Raw genomic sequence first — 19,017 nt, 5'->3', positions numbered from 1 at the left:
TTTGAACCCTAGGTAAGCCCTCTTTACTAAGCATATGTTTGTCTAAAGACTCCTAGTCCTGGTTTTATCTGTGTTCCCAGTTACTCTGATATAACTGGTCACTAAGGACAAAACACCAGCAAAGGTGACTCTGGGCGGCCACCTCCGTAGCAGAGTCAACATCTTTTCCCTGAAGTGTGAGAGCTGTCAAATGGAAATACCTCAGGAAATCTGCCCCACCTCCTGCGAGCCCCCATTACCTGCTGCACGCCAGTGTTGCCTCCATTCAGAATGGCGATCCCCAGCTTCAGAGTCTCCACTACCATGGGGCTCATCTCACCTGCCGTGGTAAAGATTCCATTGAGTCACCAAGGAAACAGAGGGTAAATCACATCTACTGGGCTTTACCAGGACCCGTGAATAATGACATCACGTCATGGTGTGACATCTCTGTGGTAGTTAAGGGGCCCATGTAGAAATCTCAGAAATCACCTTTGCTGGCGCTTATCATCTGAAGGACCATCTCTGCGGCTCCACGCTCATGCAGCCGAGCTTGCTGATAGAGGGTTTTCTGCTTTTCCATTTCTTTCTCCTAGAAAAAAAAAAAAAAAAAGCGGGAAAAGATTTGTTTACCCCCAGAGAATTCACCGTGGTCAGGTGAGTTGAGAGAATCTTTACTTGCCTAAGAAGGCAACAAACATAATTTTGAACAAAACAGACCTTGGAAGTTTATTTTTAGATGCTGTCCAGCTTTCCAAAACTGTCCACCCATAATTTACTCACCTTTTGATGCTGAATTTTCTACTTTTTGTACTGATAGGTAACACGGTCTGTTTCTCCTGTGATACTATAATTATAGGAAGTGACCCCAGATTAAGATGTGCTTGTTTTCAATGTCCAGTCATACAGGAAAAGCTGCTGAGGGCTCAGCTGGAGTTTATCTGGCAGAGTGTAGGAAACACCCACTTATCCGGAATGCTCAGACCACACTTAACTGAGACTCTACCAGATATGAGATGCTAGAACGTCAAGGCTTTCCAGAACTGTAATTGTCTTCATTTACTTTTACTGTTGTATATTTTGTCTATAAAACAGTACAAGTAAACTCATGTCGTTCTATCTTGAGAGATTTAGGGTCCTGCACTGCCTCAAAATTAAGATTGTTATTAAGTATGTTAATAACAGAATAACGGTGCAAAAAACCATCCAGTGTCTCTACTGCTGTGAATTTTCACTTTTGAATGTTTGAATGTGCCCTTCTACGGCCCCTGTTACGACCACACTTGGGTAGATGTAGGAGATTTCCCAGAAGAGCAAACCTGTGGGGCCGTTTGCTGACTGACTGGCTGCCTGCTACCTCTCATTAAGCCAAGAGACAGACAGCAACTATAACTAATGTATTTGCCCCCAGACGCATGTGGTGGGTGAGCCATGTGGCTAATGTCAGCACCCACCCCTGAAGGCCCTCCTGCTGGCTTCAGTCTTAGTGAGAACTTACTTCAAATGTTTTTTCCTTGTCTTCCTCCCCTTCTTCGTCTTCCCCACTCTGACAACTCTGAATTCCATGCAGCAGGGAGAGGAGGAGACAGAGAATCAAATTAAAGGTGAGCCTTGTATGTATATGTATGGCTGGTTCACTTTGTTATACAGCAGAAAGTAACACACACATTGTAGAGCAATTATACTCCAGTAAAGATCCTAACAAAACAAAACAAAAAGGTGAGCCTTGTAAACAAGACTCTACTGTGTGAGGGAAGGGGACAGGATGTAATTCACAGGTACCTCAGGACCTCAGCACTCTGTAAAACCAAGAACATTTGGACCACTGCAGGCAACATTCAACTATAAAGGCCACCTTTGCAGTTACCAAGGGGTTCAGAAATGAGAAATGGGAACGCCGAGATCACATAGTCAATGGGGACCCATGTGGTTTAACCACAGACCTGAACTCTTCTACTTGGTAAAGTTCTGGTGTAAATCGAGAGACAAGAGCACAGGGAGCTGGCCTTTCTCAACAAGAACCAGGGGCTTGGACAAAAGATTAGGGAAACCCAGGCTGTGAATCCCAAAGTGACCCCGTGGTGCAGCTGCTAGAGGAATGGGCGCTCCTGTATCCCAACCTACCCCCCTTGCTGCCCGACATGAAGTTCTCCCATTTGAGAAGCAGCAGTTTGCTTAACCACTTGGCATTCCAGAGGCCACCGTCCCTCTCTGTGACATAGAAACATCATCTCTGGTCACTCCATCTCTTCCAGAACACGAGGAACTTCCTCTAGTCTCTAAGCCTGTTTCCAAATGTACCGAACTTCCTTCACCTACAGATGTGTCTGAACTACTGGACGTGTTCTGAGCACTGAGTAAAAATGCGAGGATGATCTGGATGCCTAAGCCCTGATTAGCTGGCTTAGAAGCGTCATGAGAACCCAGCCACCAGACCCACTGTTTCTGCAAAGCTTCAAGGTTTCTATAGGATGATGGGAGAGTGGTTTATTAATGCTGCCCGTATAGCACGTGAATTGTGCAAGGCCTGGAGCCCAGGCCATGACCCAGTCCCAGGCCTGCTGCTTACTGTGACAGTTTTCATGTGCCTGAAGAGGCCTAAGGGAAATAGAATGACTGAGACAACGGGCAGAAAACCCACGTGTACCTTGGCCATCATGCTGGCATAGGAGGTGTACAAAGGGTCGTCTTCCAGTTTGCTGGAAAGAATGGAGGAAATGTTTAGCAGGCTACCTTTGGACCCAGCAGAAAAGACCAAGTACCATATAAATCTTCAACGTACTAGTGAATTAATTAGAAACTCCCTCCCTCACCCCGATTCTTAGAAACCACTGGGAAAATCTGAATCAGCATTGGCTGGACATGGAATTCAGGGATGAAGTTACAATTTCAGGCTGCTTCATCTTCAGACTCAGTGTCAGGCGTTATGATGAAAGGGCTTAGGTAGTTCCCCTAGAGGTTTCTTGATGGCCAAGAACAGAGCAGCAAGGAGGGCTGCTCAAATCTGGCATCCCCTCTGTGCACACTGCAACCTGCAGGAGGACGGTTTGGGGTTGACACAGCTGTGCCTGTGCCTGGGACGAGCAGGGCGCTCCGGCAGTGCTGACCTCCTCTCTGTGAGAGCATTGCGGCTAAAGTGGAGGATGATCTGATGAAGTGGGTCTGGCTGCTTTTCTGTCTCCTCCTCCTCCTCTTCTTCCACCTTGGGAGATTTCTACACAAACCAAGGCAGACAGGTTTTAGGCGTGGATTTCAGCACATGGCACACCACCGCATGCGAACAAAGGTAAAGCACCAGGCACAGAGCGCGTCAACTCAAAGCACAAAGAGAAACCACGACGTCATATGTTTATTTCAGGACAGAAGCCCTAAGGATGCAAGGTTTGGGAATGAAATATATGTATTTTTCAGCCAATTAAAGAAACATTGCAATTCGGGGGTTAAAACGAAATGAAAGGAAAAGCAAAAGCCTGACCGCAGGGGAGGCGCTACAGACCCCAGTCAGCAGAACTCTCATGCAAGCTCTGGGCACCCGCGGTCAGGAGGGAAGCCCTGAAGAGTCCCCGAGAGGCCGCATCTCTCCGTCAACACCTGACATTTCTCTTGGAGAGCTGGGCTGGGAATAGGTGTGGGGCAAGAGTTATAAAGCACTGGGGCTGTTCTGGGGTCTAGACTCAACCCACTGAAACAGTTCTCTTTCCTGCCCTCACCCCTGACCCTGAAAATCTTGCTGTTCCTGAGAGATGCCATCCTGGAGCTGTGAGCCTTGCAGCTTCTCCTCTGAGCAAGCCTTTTCTCTATCTCCTTTTACAGAAAGGGAAATAGCAGCTGATGCCAGACGTATAAGTGGATTTTCCAGCAGTGGCAGAACCAGCAGGGTGGACCATATTCAGTAAATTGGTGAGAACTACGCAGGTTGTGTGAATGGTTCAGAAGAAGGGAGGGGGTTGAAATGATGCTCATTGTCAACTTCACACTAATCAAGAAACTGGGAAAACCAAGTGACTGTCTTTCTCACCGACAGGAATATATGAAAAGACTGAAGGGCATAAAGAGAAAGAAAATGCGGGAGGAAGGATTAAAGGGAAAAAGCCAGGAAGAGGATAAGAAACAGAGGGAGATGGGGAAAGAGAAAGAGAATGTAACATGGAAAGTGTAAATATGAGAAACACAGGGCAAGACTAATGGAGAGAAGTAGGGATGAGAGAAAAAGATAGATGGGAGAAATAAGGAGAAAGAGGAAAAGAACCAGGGCTTGGCCAAAGGAGAGAAGGGTGTATTTTCTTTCTGAACCAGGATGAAGCTCAGTGTTGGCTGCTGCAATAAGCTTTTCCCCTCGCGTGTTGTTTCAAGTAGTTTTAGAGCATGAAGCCTGTTAGAGACGAGGCGTGGCAAATCTTCAGAAGGGCCAAATACAGAACTGTGAGATGCAGGAAGGGCATTTAGATATGCCTTCCCCAAAGTGGAGCTACTGACCAGACATGCAGGGCTTTGGCTGGGGTGGCTGGCCTCCTGCAACCAAGGGTGCTCAAAACTTAACTTAGCATGAACTTTCCAAGGCACGGCTGCGCATCCCAAGCAAGATTAGCTGTTAATGAGGAGGGGGAGGATGATCACAGGACCAGCCCCTCCAAATGAAATTCATCCTCTGGCTCTTATGACCATTATTAGCAGGGTTTCCTCTGATTATTTATGCAGTTAGCTCCTTTCAGATTTATACACCCAATTCTTTGCACATCTTTAATGGTTATAATGCACACACATGAATACAAAAATCAAATTCATTCGCACCCATATCTGCTCCCAGTTGAGTCAGTACTTACAGCCAAATCCTGTACTAGTTTCTCTTCAAAGGAATACTCCTCTGTTTCTATCCAAAATCTCTGATAGCCATGGAGGAAGAGGTTAATAGAGCGGTGCCTGAGCGGAAGGGGTGAGAGTGAGGTCAAGAGGGGTCCACGGGACACCTTGTTTTAGTTTGGGCGGTTAACGGTTAGTAAGCAGCTTTGTACAATTCTTATTTTCTGATTGGTCAGGGTAGCCAAGAGCACACCATAAGCATTTATTTCAAAGAAACCAGAACCCTCTAACGTGGTGGATACTGAATATCTGGTTCAAGACCTGGAGGTCACCATAACCCTACTCTGGTCTCCTTGGGTCTTTATCATGTTTTCCCTATAATGAGAATTCATTAGGCCAAGGGACAGTCCTGAGCTATCTGCTAAATATGGCAATTTGGTTATTCATTTTGGCTGATCACCTGTCCAGGTGATCCAATCTAAGTCATGCTGATGGTGAGGGGGTTAGTCTCAGATACGCTGAAAGCAGCAAAGCGTGGCTTCTTTACAGGGCCTCTGAGGAACCACAGCTGCAAGGGCTCCAACTTCTACTCAGGAAGCAAAGCTTGGGCATGCTGCACAACTTCTGCGTGCTTCACAGGTTCTAGCTGTGGCCCTGGTATGTGGGAACACTGAATAAACTGGCACAAGCCACTCACTCCCTATAGGACAAGATTGACGTCTGGGAATATTAGCCACTGAAGAGCCAGTAAGTAGTTACCCAAATGTGAGGAGGAAAGGAGAGAAAAGGAAGGTCAAGACCAGAGTCATCAAGACCTGGTCATGGTTTCCAGTAGAACGCAGCCCTTACCATCTTTCTTCAAAAGCTGACCAATCAGAGTTTTTTAAAAAATTGTACAAATTTGTGTTTTTATGGTCATGTTAAATCATGATCAAGAAAGGAGGAGTGTGCAGAGAAGTGCAGGAGTGTCCACAGGTTACATTACCATTAAAATGAGTATAAGCCTGTCATACTGAGTTTTTTCATTAACCTTTTCCAGCCAAACCCGTTGAAAGGTGCTCAGGAAGAAATTGTTAATTTTGTGTCTGGGGAAAAGCATACAGGTTTTCTTTTAAAAACTCACATCAGAGAAACAGTTTCCATACGATAAAATAAATCCCTTTAGCCCTTTAGTTTGGAAGACTCCATGCAGTTTAGATCCTCATAAGATGGAGAAAAGGAGTGGACTCCACCACTAGCTTCTTAGGTAGTTAGTTTTTATTGTTGTTATGAAATCTATGTATAATCCTCCATGCTAGGGAGAAATCTAGGGCAACCCTCTAAAACAGCTGGGTTAGGGGCTGGGGTGGCCACGTTTCATCAAGGACACAGTGAATTCCTGGACTTCCTATTATCCATACAGGGACAGAGTTGTTGAAGGAGCAACCAAAATATTAAAGGATGGTACTAACATTGTCAGTGGATTTAGAAAAAACTGCTTGTTTTTGAGAGATGTAATTGCTGCCTAGCTGGCCCTGGAGACATGTGCTTAAAGCTGAGCCCTTCTGGAGGTCACATTAGCACATCAGGTATGGCTCTCTACCAGAGGGGAAAGCGAATGCCTTCTGATGTTTTACCACTTCTAGAAAACAGAAAAATCCTAGGCGTTTTTGCGTTTTCTACTGGACTATAAATTTCATTTGTCTGCCAGGACTTCAGCAGGCTTCATGCCCATGACTTCCTGACTTAATTTTTCAGCTTTTTATTAATGAATTCTACTTGATTTGTGATGCCTCAACCTTTCCAGAGACACTAGTTTATTTTCTCAGGAGACCTGTAGGAGCAGGTGTGTGTCTCAGAGGCCATGATTCTCCACCATCTTCAAAGACCCTAACTAGGAGAGCTCAGTTGGCCAGCTGGCTCAGGATAGGGATATAGGACACTCTCGACAAATCATGGCCAAGATGCACAATTAGATGAAAGCAAAATGTCAAGCACAGGAATACTCTTTCATCTGATATTCCAAAGAAACACATTTATTTACATGGGATTCAGAATTTACTTGGCCAAGTCAGTTTATTTTTCCTGACCAGGTGAGGATATTCCTATTGATTTGAAAGTTGATGAAGCAGTGGCTATTCAACTACCAGCTTTGTTTATGATCATAGGCTCAACTTTACTGACTGTGCAGTTAGTTTGAGGATGGGAATGCTGCCATATCACCAATGACACTGAGTCAGCCTCAGTGGTCGACACTGGCCCAGTCTATACCAATGCTCTGCCCTATGTTGACACAGCATGTGTTCACACACAATCCAGAAAAGCCTTCACATATATTTGACTTCAGATTATAGACTAAACATCCAGGTAAAGGCCTCATGCCCATGACTGGCCTCTTGGGCCATCTCTAACCAGTGCCCTTTCTTTGTCTTGAAGGCAAGTACATCATGCTGAAGAAGTCTCAGGTTACATTTCTGTACTTGCTGAGGAAACATAATAATTTTGGTGTCATCCAAGTACTTGAACATGGAAATATTGTTTGATCTGTGGATGGAATTTGGGGTAAAGTATTCTAGAAAACAGTTCCCCTTTTCCAGGGTGCCTTTACAGCTGCACAAAGAATCCCACCAAGGTAAAACTAGAGAGCTTCCATCTGCTTACGCGGCTGACTTTATAGTGCAAAATGGTGAGCTGAGGCAGGCTTGGGGGCATGAAGGAATCTCATCTATTTTCAGTTTTTATGCTTACCTTAGCAGGCCATTATACTACATGCAGACTGTAATGGCTCTGTGGGTGAAGGACTCCAATCTCTACCTCTGGGATCATGAGGGTCAGGGCCAGAAGAGAGCACAGCTCTGGTAAGATACCTCAATTCTCATCTCTGACTCACATGCCAGGAGAAAATGACAGAATACTTGCCTGGGCAGGTTGTAGAGAGGGGCCATCCTGAAACAGGCCACCACTGCCCGTTTCCGCTGCTTTGATAGCAGTTTGTGCCAGACCGCCTTCTTGGACCTCAAAGGCTGTTCCACCTAAGAAGAAATCACATGGGTAGGTGCACACCAGGCTGATCTGGGTGGCAGAAGGCAGTCACCTGCAGCCCAGACTTCTCAACCCTAGAAGAATTTTGATTTCTCAACTGTAGTCAGCAAAAGGTACCCAGCACTAAATGATTCAGTCTGTGGGAGTCTTAGTTTTTCTTTCTTTTCCCAACTGCTTTTGGTGGCTTATTGCTTTACAAATGAGTAGGGAACTTAGATGGTCATTTGAACTAATGGGAAAAATTTGTAAAACACTGGGAATGTTAAGCATTGAGGAGTCTTGCTACAATGAGGCACCAAGATGACACTTTGGGGGTAGGCCAGGATGATCCTTGCTCCTTGCTTTCTGTCTTACAAGGGTGCTCTTAACTAAGAGCTGAGTGTGGAGGAGTTTTATATTCTGCAGGGTAGTCTTCCTTCCTCAATTCTCAGGGTAGATGCTACTTACCTGCTCTAGGTGGAAGACAGCTGCTGAAATTCTCTGCACACGCTCCACTGTCTTTTCTGGGTTGGAAGGTTCTTCACTCTTCAAAACATCCTTGTATAGGTTCAGTTGCCACTTTACAGCTGGGTCATCAGACTGCAAATTGAAGCACGTACATGAAATGAGCAATCTCTTATACCTCTTGAACTGAAAAGGCCTTTTACTCCTAGCATGGTTCCATAGTATTCAAGAGTCTTTTCTATTAATTCCTCTCTCATTTTCTCTATTATCTTTTTCTGGAACAATGTAGATGCTTTGTAGGAACTTCTCATTCTAGCCTACATGTCTCTTAACCCTTCTGTCATATTTTCCATCCCTTTCTCTCTGTGCTGCCTTACGATTTCCTTAAATCAAGCTTCCAATTCATAAATTCTCTTTTCAGCTGTATCTACTATATTTTTTAACCTACAACTTGAATTTTTAATTTCAATGATTATTTTTAATTTTTAAAAATCACTGTGAGGTCTTTTTCCGTGCCACCTCCCCTCTCCTTTTTAAAAAATAATCTCTTTAAATATTTCAACCATACTTTAAAATTTCCTTTCTGTAGTTCCTTAGGCTTGAATTCTTCATTTTGTTGCATTTTCTGACTCTCTAATGGTGGTGGATTTCCTTTCACACTGTATTTTTAGGAGGAGTTTTGTTGACTGGCATCTCAGCCCATATTCTAGCAGGTAGACACTCTCTAAGTGGTTTCATGGCTGTTTTTACAGAAGATTCATGGGTTTCACTGGTTCAAGGCCAGTTTTATGTACGTTTCTTGCTCTACATTCATGCACAGCATGGGAAGTTAGGCCCCACACTCCCGTTCCAGGTTACTAAAACCCCCAGCCCCTATAATATATATATCTGGTCAGGAGAGCTCTACGAGTTTTCCCAACTGCATCATCTTCTCTTCATTACTATGATTTAGAGCACCTTTTTTCTGGCACTTGGAATTTCTTTTTACTAACTTTTTTGTAGTATATTTTACCCACCATTCCTACATATTTGGGATAGAAAGGAGAGGCTATTTGTGTCACTTTAATCTTCCATCTTAGAGCATAATATAATGTATCTGAGGAAAGAGTTGTTCAGATGTGCAGGCTTGGAAAAATCTTAAATAGCCTTAAAATCAAAATTGGTCTTGATTTTTTTTGTTTGTTTTTTTGGGTTATATCAACTCAGGTACAAAGTTACTTTGTTTACAAATCTCTAGAGCTGGAAGTGCTAAAACTTCCCCCAGGTGTCTGTTCCCCTCTTTAACAAACCTCACAGTCAGTAAATTATGAGACCTAATCTAACCCCCCTGCTATGGCTTGATGCTCACACAGTGGGAGGCGGGAAGACATGTTTTACTGGGCCTCTCTGCAACAGCAAAGGAAAGAACAAAAATTAAGAGCCAAAAAATGAAAAATTCAGGGCAGAGAGTTAGTTCTACCAATTAAGCACAAGTACTCTGAGACTGTTTTTAGAACACATTTAAAAAAACACGAGTAAATGTGGCATATCCACATAATGAAACTCTGCTCAACACTGCTCAGGACGAATTGCTGATGTGTGCAACAATTATACCCCTCAAAAAACATTATGCTGAGTGAAAGACCCCAGACACCAAAGAGTACATGCTGTAGGATTCCATTTATATGTAATTCTAGAAAAGACAAAACTATCTGTGGTGACAGAAAGCAGATCAGAGGTTGCCTGGAGCTGGCGGTGGGCATGGAGATCGACTGTAAATAGTCATGAGGATACTTTATATTGTTCTTTGGTTTTTGGAGTTGTGTTGCATGGTTGTATATATTTGTCAAAACTGAGCAAACTGAATACGTTTTGTTGCACGTAAATTGTATCTCAATAAAGGTAATCTTTAAAAGTGGAAAAAAAAAAAAAAAAACACGAGTAAACTAAGTGGGTGTGTGGCACCCTGCAGCCAGAAGGAAGCCTGTGTGAGTTCTCATTGTCTTCCTGCTGCATCACCTTTTCCTGCAAGTGCAAGTTATTCCACAGATGTTCCTTCACCTCTTCGTCTGTGTCCTTCTGTGGAAAGAGATGTTGAATTTTATTCCTACCGGTCAATATGGAAATATAAAGCAGGGCACAAGGATGCACTGAGGGCCAATGGACAGTTTTGCTGCGATCTTTATTACGAGGACAAAAGAATAGAAATGACAAAGACTCATCCCAAAGGGCATGCACTGACTCCCAAGTCAGCTGTAAAGACGATGGGGTGTTGGGACTTCCCTGGTGGCGCAGTGGTTAAGAATCCGCCTGCCTATGCAGGGGACACGGGTTTGAGCCCTGGTCCAGGAAGATCCCACATGCTGCAAAGCAACTAAGCCCATGCGCCACAACTACTGAGCCTGCGCTCTAGAACCCACGAGCCACAACTACTGAACCCGCGTGTCACAACTACTGAAGCCCGGGCGCCTAGATTCCATGCTCCACAACAAGAGAAGCCACCACAATGAGAAGCCCACGCACCGAAACGAAGAGTAGCCCCCACTCGCCACAACTAGAGAAAGCCCGTGTGTGGCAACGAAGACCCAACGCAGCCAAGAATAAAATACAATAAAATAAAATTTAAAAGATATATATATAAATGGTAAATTAAAAAAAAAAAGATGATGGCGTGTTGCCTCTGTGCACCTTGGCACCTCTGTGTCCATTGGTCTCCGGGGAAGAAGGACAAACCCTTTAGGGGCTGAGCACTGATCACCACCTCCTGTATTACATGCTCTGCCAAAGCAGATGGGCAACTTACATAGCTGTACCGTGATTTTGCGAGGGAGATCAGCTCCTGATCGCCTGGGGTGCACATATTCAAACCAATGGGCAGCATTTTCTTGAGTGCAGCCACGATGAGGGAGGTCTGGATAGAATACAAGTCTCCCCTCCGCTTCGTCTTCTTCCGCTCCTGGTCCTGTCCTCCAGACTAGGAGATGAGGTTGAAACAAACGGGCTCAGTGACTCTGAAAGGCACCGCCTCACCTTGGAGGCAGCCTGCCTCCTGTGGCCCCATCAGTACAGGGTGGGCCTTTCTATTAAACATTTCAGAGGACAGTAAAGGAGCATATGAAACAAAGACAACCAGGTGGCCCTTCAAGACCGGCTCTGACCCTGAGCCCTCTCCTTATGCGCATGCTCACGGAACCACGTGACCAGACACACACCACGGACACCCACGGTCTCTGTTCGCTGACATCTGGGCAGTACGAACAAACTGGTGTTTCTACTAAAAGAATGATTCGATAACTGACAAAATGCAGAAAAGAACTGAGAATCCTGATGCTGGGCGGCAGTAAACAAGTGAAAGAGCATCTACCCTAGAACAACTGCTCGTGGCCCGGGCTGAAGCGAGCCTTTTGGAGCACCTGCATCCCACTCAGCCTCCGTTCAAGGCAGCACACGGTCCTGCAGGAAAAGGGGAACCCCCAAGTAGGTAGGGCTGCTTTGGGATCTGGCTGGGGCAGAGTTAGGAGAAACAGTGCAGACAAGCGAGGAGGGAACGCCCCAAGTCTGGGGGAGCCTGCCCTCTTTTGGTTGCACTTTCTCACCCCTTTCTGGGAGCGTTCATCCAATGAAGTGGGAGGTTTGAGAGAAGAGGCCAATGCACTAGGCTATGGCAGCCCCAGGCAACCAACTGAGGACCCTCTGCACCCACAACACGAGGTGGGTATGGGTGGGCTCAACAAAACAAGGCTCTGTGGTGACCCGATTTTCCTGAGTCAGGTTCCAAAAGAGCCAAGCTGCCCACATGGTACGTCATTTGCTGGACTCAGCCTCAGCTGAGTGGGCTCTTCCTGGAAGTGAGGAAGGGCTGGGTGGCCAGAGGCAGAGAATGAAGTCAGGGACCATGACAGGGGAGAATAGGGGCTCATTAAAGCTTTTGCTTTATGAGGTGCCTTCAAGTGTTTGCAGCATCCAGGTTGTCACGCTGTGGTTCACAACAACCCAAACATAAGGCTCTGGGAGCAGAGAAGAGGCCAGTTGCCTCCTCTGGAACTGGCTTGTAAGACCCGGGGCCCTGGGCTGGAACAGAATTTGTTTTATGAAGGATTGGCTTTCTGAGAGAAGATTAAGTATGGTCAGAATTAACACTGTCTTGGGGCTGATCTCTTTAAATTACTTCCCAAAGTGTGAAGGAAGTTCATAATTATTAATAGACACTCTTAAAATAGTGGCAACTTCTTTTACCCAGCTTGTGGTGGCTAAACCTTTGGGTGGTTACACCACAGAAACCACAGTGAAATCCCTGGCCAGCAAAACCCAGTCTGACCAAATACTGCCAGACAATTCTACTTGTGCCTGGTGCTCCAAAACAACAGGTCAGATCCAGGACAGCAGTGGGAGGTGGCAGTGAGAAACATGAGGAGGGAGGGGGATTTGAGGCAGACAAGCAAGATACAAAGTGTCTTATGTTCTAGACACACAGTGGAGAGCTGATTCACACAAACACCTCAAGAGCTCTATCATTTACCGAGTGCTTGCTGGGTTCCTTAGATGTTCTATCAGGCAGAGAATTCTAAAGGTTGTGCCTAATGCAGAACTCATTTAACGTCTAAATTACCCTTGAAAATTGTAAGGGTAATTTGTGAGGTTCTATCCTCAGATTGTCCATAGAAGATAGAACCCAGTTTTGTGAATATAAATTGAGGTATTGTTACATATACATTACATATAAATGTAAGAGGTAAATAGTAACATGCAGTATACCATCAAGGAAATATGCAAAATAGAACTCTGTGGATTGGATACACAATTTAAATAATTTCTTGCTCACTATTTTATTTGGCCAATCTCATGTTGTTCTAACTACAAATGCTAAATATATGATGTGGCTCCAACGTGCCTGCTACTTAAATAAAGCATTTCTAATCCTCCCAACAAGGCTGAGATACCCAGTCAGTTTTATAAAGGGGAACATGATGTTCAGAGCAGTTAAGTGATTTTTCCAAGGTCACACAGCAGTTAAGAGTCTGGGCCAACATCCAGACTGACATCTACCTGGCTATGGCTCCATTTTCCTTTTCTAACTGAGAGCTGCACATGACCTGGTTCCTGCACATCTCCCTGTCTCTGCTACAGACCTGAGTGCAGAGGGCTTGGGATAAGTGGCAGCAGAGACGCATCGATGGAGGCATAGAGAAATATTTCCAAGCAATAACCTGTATAGGTTACTAGAAAATTGTCCCAGGGTTTATTCCACTGTGTGCACATTTTATGCAAAAACTCATGGCTATTTCCAGTCCTTGCTGCTGATTCCAAATCTTTGACTTTAGTCCTTGGAAAACCCTCTTTGACTCATAGGAGCCTTGCACAAGAGGCAGACATGTATAGTGTGGAAGGGCTGGGATCACTAACAGCAGATAAGAGGAGTGAGTCTCCCGAGCTCTCAGCCCCAGTCAGCATTCCTATCTGTTAGTATGCTGGCTGCAGAGTGGGCTGCTGGGGAAGGGAGCAGAGATAGCAAGGAGACCTCGGATAGGGCGAAGCTTAGCTGGCTTCTCTGGCTTCCCCATTCCAAGGGTGGGTAGGGCCTACGTTCACTCTTTGACAGGCAGTTGTCTTCCCTGAAGCAGGCCCAGAGGACCTCCAGGTGGGAAAATCCATTCTGTACCACCCCCATGGTGATCACAGTGCAGAGGGTGGCCAGAGCCTGGCACCTCTAATACTAGGACAGAAAAGACACATCATGCATTTGACCTGTACCTTTACTTGCATGGCCTGTGTGGAAAGACAAGAGAAAAGAAACAAGGAGAAGTCAGTCAGTGAAAGCAGGGGTCCAAGACATAAGGCACCACATGTTAGTCACAGCTCTTTCACCCCCATTCCTCTGCCAACACAATAGAAAACCAACGGCTCTGGAAGCCGGTTGAGCACAGCATGAAGAGCGGGTGGGAGGTTAGGATGGAGGTTAATTGGATCAAAAGGACTTACACCCAGACCAAGCAGTGCATCCCTGGGGCAAGGTCATCAGAGACCAGCCTTCCAGAGTGTGTGACCCTCAGACCCTGGTGGTCTTCAGATCTGGCCACCCAAGTGAACTCTTAGATCTCATGCCTTCCCCTCCTCCCACCTCCCTCCTGGCACCTGGGTGGGATGCAGACAATCTGTCATGTAACCAAAGACCCCAATTTTCTTTTTTCCTTCCACCCACCACATTATCACCTCCAGAAGATCTGTGGTTACAAAAAGAGTAGGGAGAACTGAACTAAGGGGCCATGTATGTGCTTCCCCTAAAAAAAGTTTCTAAAACATGTACTCTAGGAATATCCAAGGTGGTTCAGGATCACCCCATAGCCCAAAGGATGGGAAATCTCCCTTCTGTGCTGTGACCTTTAAATATACCTTAGGTCAAAGGCTCCTACACGCTATAGGTTCTAATTTTATTCTTTTCTTCACATATTGCTAGGATTAGTTAACTCAACGCATTTCCCTAATGCTGGAAACGCTTTTATGTATGTACGTATGTATGTATGTATATATGTATTTATCTATCCATCGATCTATTTATGCCTCTTTTAAATGTTAGCTGAAACTTTTTATTTCCGAAACAGAAATCTAGAAATTCCTATACCTTCAAAATCATTTCATTTCCCCACACTTTATCACCAATAGTTTATGACCAAATAGACAACTTATGTGTGAACTTTAAAAAAAAACAGAGACTCTTAAGGGAAAAGGAGTTGGAGGAGGACACAGCACATGGTAGGTGGTGTGCTGTGTTGAGACAGCACACGGGGAGGCTTCGGAACAAGGGCAGAGCTGTGCCACCTGAAGTGCTCACCCCCACTGAGGGGGTAAGGGAAGGAGAGACCAGTCAACCCAACATTAGATGGTAAAGGGAAAGGTGGATGTCCAGAAGCCAGTCTGAGAATGAGAGAGCAAGAGGGAGAAGGAGAGTGAGACAGTGAGAAAGAGAGAGAGAGAGGCACCAAAGGAGGAGGGAGGGCAGTAAGAGAACAGGGAAGGGTAGAGGAGGCAATGGTAGAGAGAAGAGGGGGAGAGGATGGGAGACAGAGAGATGAAGTGAATGGGGGAGGGGGAGGGGAAAGACGGGGAGGGGGAGGGGAAAGACAGGGAGAAGAAGAGAACGAGGGAACAGGAAGGGGGAGAGAGAAGAGATGGGGGAGGGGGGCAGGGGGAGAGAGAGCACTTGAACTACACAAGTGCAAGGGCAAAGGGAATACAAATGAAAGTGAAAAAAGGTGGGGGGGTGGTGGAGGGAATGAGAGAGAGGTGAGTGAGCAGCTCGGGAGATGGGAAGAAGAAGCAGTCACACATGTCATTCTGAATACCCTGGACAAGCATAAAGATGTCTTCTCAACTCTTCCCTGCCCTTTTCCAATACACTGAAATCACGCTCATGGGGTGGAGTGGCTTTACACGAGGCACTCTAATATTTGCTGCATCACAACTCTTTTATTGTTTATAATCTTGGTCAAGGAAATGGCATTTCTTGGGCTAAACACATTCTAACTTACCATTCCCCTCTGAGGAAGCTGCTGCCATTTTTCCAGAAAACAAAACGAGTTTAAAAACAAAACAAAAAATACCGTGCTCAGCTTAGTTATGTATTGCTTAACATATATTTGCAAACTGGTGTTATAGAAACAAAATACAATACAATGAGCTCTCCCCAAAATGTGCTTTAGCTGCTGGAAAAAAGGACACATCTTTGAACTGACCTTCAATTAATCAAGTAAGAACAGTGTGGCCCACTGTATATTTTTTCCACTTCCTTTCCATCTGCAATGGCATGTGCAGTGTGTGTGGGCATGCAGCATTCCGGCACACATATCTCTGCCATATGCACTGATGCCAACTTCATTTATACAACATCAGAATTCAATTATGAGTGCAGATAAAAGCAAGCATAGGTGACCATTCAGATCAGGTAGTAGAGAGGACATGTAATTTCAGGGAGGCAAAGGCAATGGGGATTCAGCTGATAATAAAGAGAATACCCCCTCCCCATCCTCGCAATACGTAGTTCTACATCCAAAAAATATCAGAAATGGCTATGAGTTTCTGTTTATTGGAGGTATGATATCTCTCTGTCTGAAATAATGTGCTGCATTTATGTAACATTATTCAATTCTAGAGATGCATTTAAAACTGACTTTCCAACAGGGCCTACTAGTAGAGCTGGGAGAAGTCAGGCAGTAAGCTCAAGCCCATTCTACAGATTGGTAAACTAGGGCCCCGAGAAGTTAAGTGAATGATGCAAGGCCATACCTATACCGAGCATCTGGGCCAACAGTGGGACTTCGCTTCCTTTCAGGCTCTAGTCCTGTTTGCTACTATACTTTGAGTCTCAACTGAGGCCACAGGAACAATATGAATATTTGTTACCCTGAGAAGCACAGCAAATATTATTTAACATCTAGGGAGTGTCCTTACATCCATTACACTGTAACTTTGACCCTCTCCAACACATCTCAGAAAAAACTGGCATACAATGTCAATGGAAATGAAATGAAAGCATCTGCTCCTATGGACTAACCTTAACAGCAGGAAAGATGCACAGATTCTGAATATGCTCATCCTCTGACAAGACTAACATACCCTTTTCCTCATTCAGTGATGTGAATGAACAATTTCAGGTTAGTTTGTTAGTAGGTTAGTTTTGAAACATCATTCTTTGTCACCTCTTCTCTTTCCAAGTATAAATCCAAGGACCCTGAGTGTCCATCCATCACCAGAGGGCTGAGATTATCTTTGCCATTTCTGCTCATCTGGGATCCAAATCCTTGTATCAGAATCATTTTCTTTGCTTTTTTGCCATCCACTGACAATAACAATGGATGCTCGCTGGTTCAATCAAAGGCCAAAAGATCTACCCCAAGTTGAAGGTAGCAAGGAGTCTGTCTGGGATTCAGTGACTTTCGGTAGGTGGACAGGGTCAAACGAGACACTGTAATGGTTGTAAGAAGACCCTTCAGAGGGAATTCAGGGTTAGATATCCAGGGATCAGGAGTCTGAAAATATCCTTCCTCCTGTACCTCACATGAGCAGCTGTGTTTGCCAAAAGTCAAAATCAAAATAAACTTTGGAAAATCAAATAAAAATTATCCAAAGCACAAAAGGATGCACCTTAAGTAAGGTTCCTTTGCAGCAAAGATTCCTCTTGAATGTGAATATATATACTTAATCTCTCTACATCGTATGTGCACAGTTCTATTTATCAAACTTTACTAAACAGCGCATACCAGATTCTAAACTCTGAGAATCAAATTTTGGATGCTGGAAGAAGTGTTAATAATGTCAACATAGCTTAAAGATGGAAGGGATGGAAAGTTCAGAGTGATTGCAGCTGACCAGAGCTAGGCACGCTTGAAGTTTTGGGTGTTGAAGTTTTCACTTTTGGTGGCCCCTGGTCTGCAGCTCTGCATACAAAGGTCTTCTATCCCATATGGTTATTTGGAAGGTTGCCCCAAGAGCTTTGCTACAAACCCACGACTGTCATCTTTCCAGAACTGGTTCTCACTTCTGAGGGGTTCCCGTGCACACTCCACCTTCCTGGACCTCAGAGGCAGCACTGTACCAGCAGTGAGAGAGATGCACATCTCAGGTGTCACACGTCTCTTATACGTGACAGTACAGTCAACCCTCACCCAGGCACGCTTCTCGGGGGAAGAGAGTCCAGGTAAGCCACGACAGCCGGGAACGAAACAGCACATTTAAGTAAGCCTTGTTTTTGTGTGTACACCTAAAGGAGTGTGTCTGAGAATTCTCTCCAATAAAAACAGCAAAACCTCACTGTGCAGAGCTGACTCAGGGGGAACCCAGAGGCCGGCTGCCCCTCCTGTATTCAATACTGCGACACCCTCCCTGTAGGCGACTCTGTTTTCAGACAGATGTTTGGAACGCCCTCTTTCAAACATTTCCCTGCAGGGGGATGGACAAATGTTTGGGTTTCTGAATGCAACTCACGTGGAAAATAAACAGAAGGCATTAAGAGGTCAGCACAGCTGAAATAAAGCAGCTACTAGATGTTCAAGATAGGAAGAAAATAAGTGCACTGTAAGAATATGTGTCTACGAAATCTTCAAAGCAAGGCAATGTCCTCACAGCTAATTAAAAGGTGGCTCTAGGCACATGTATTTTTGTAGCTTTTCTACACAGCAAGTAGTTCTACTTTAAAACAAGTAACAGCAGCTTTTGTTTTGGAGACCTCTCGAATGCCTTAGGCAAGTCTTGAAACTTAAGCTTTTTGACGCACAAAGCAGCTAATTATTCATAAAATGTGATGACCATGCTTATTTCAGAGCAGTTTCTTCTGGCTCATTCTCAAAGAAAGAACAGTGGACCTGTTGGTTTCTGTTGTTTGACCTAAATGCAGTAGGAGCTAATCCCTTCATACACCCAAGATATGTAGCTTAGGTCAAGGTTGGAGAGTCTTTGGAATTGATTTCTATGGACTTACTTTTGACATCTTGCTTTTGCTGTCTCCAGTTAAAAATGCTAAATTATTAATTTCGTTCTGAATCACAAAGTTTTGCTCTTCCCTCTTGAAGTTCTAAGTGGGGGAAAATAAAAAAGCAAACATTACAAGAAAGTTGAAGTGTACCTTTCACCACCAACTCTAAATCCAGGGCCCCCATGTGTGCTTACGTGAGATTTACACCACAGGATGAAGACCTCTGCCACCATGCGGAAGAGCTGGTCAGAGTCAGCATTGGGGCTTTTGAGCCAGTTAGATCTGAGGTGAAAGATAAATGAATATGCATGTGGAGTTCAGCAATGATT

The 19,017-nt window shown here is 44.8% G+C and overlaps 1 protein-coding gene across 3 annotated transcripts in view; it reads right to left on the bottom strand.

Annotated features, from left to right (window-relative positions):
• RYR3 (ryanodine receptor 3) overlaps positions 1–19,017 on the bottom strand; it is a gene marked incomplete at both ends in the record, with an annotated part of 580,399 nt that overhangs the window by 40,039 nt on the left and 521,343 nt on the right. For 2 of the 3 annotated variants that reach the window (XM_079701083.1, XM_079701084.1), the window contains 13 exons: positions 240–319; positions 472–571; positions 1,478–1,534; positions 2,627–2,678; positions 3,087–3,193; positions 4,803–4,899; positions 7,678–7,790; positions 8,248–8,379; positions 10,243–10,302; positions 11,027–11,197; positions 13,975–13,989; positions 18,695–18,787; positions 18,883–18,970. In XM_079701083.1, coding sequence (XP_079557209.1) covers positions 240–319; positions 472–571; positions 1,478–1,534; positions 2,627–2,678; positions 3,087–3,193; positions 4,803–4,899; positions 7,678–7,790; positions 8,248–8,379; positions 10,243–10,302; positions 11,027–11,197; positions 13,975–13,989; positions 18,695–18,787; positions 18,883–18,970 — 1,165 coding nt within the window. The remainder of the gene's footprint in view (positions 1–239; positions 320–471; positions 572–1,477; positions 1,535–2,626; positions 2,679–3,086; positions 3,194–4,802; positions 4,900–7,677; positions 7,791–8,247; positions 8,380–10,242; positions 10,303–11,026; positions 11,198–13,974; positions 13,990–18,694; positions 18,788–18,882; positions 18,971–19,017) is intronic. The other variant, XM_079701082.1, reaches the window with a different exon arrangement.

This window comes from Hyperoodon ampullatus (genome assembly GCF_949752795.1).
Source record: "Hyperoodon ampullatus genome assembly, chromosome: 3".
Lineage (NCBI taxonomy): Eukaryota > Metazoa > Chordata > Mammalia > Artiodactyla > Ziphiidae > Hyperoodon > Hyperoodon ampullatus.
Note: the sequence above shows the minus strand (reverse complement) of the source record. Positions and strands in the feature narration are given on the sequence as shown.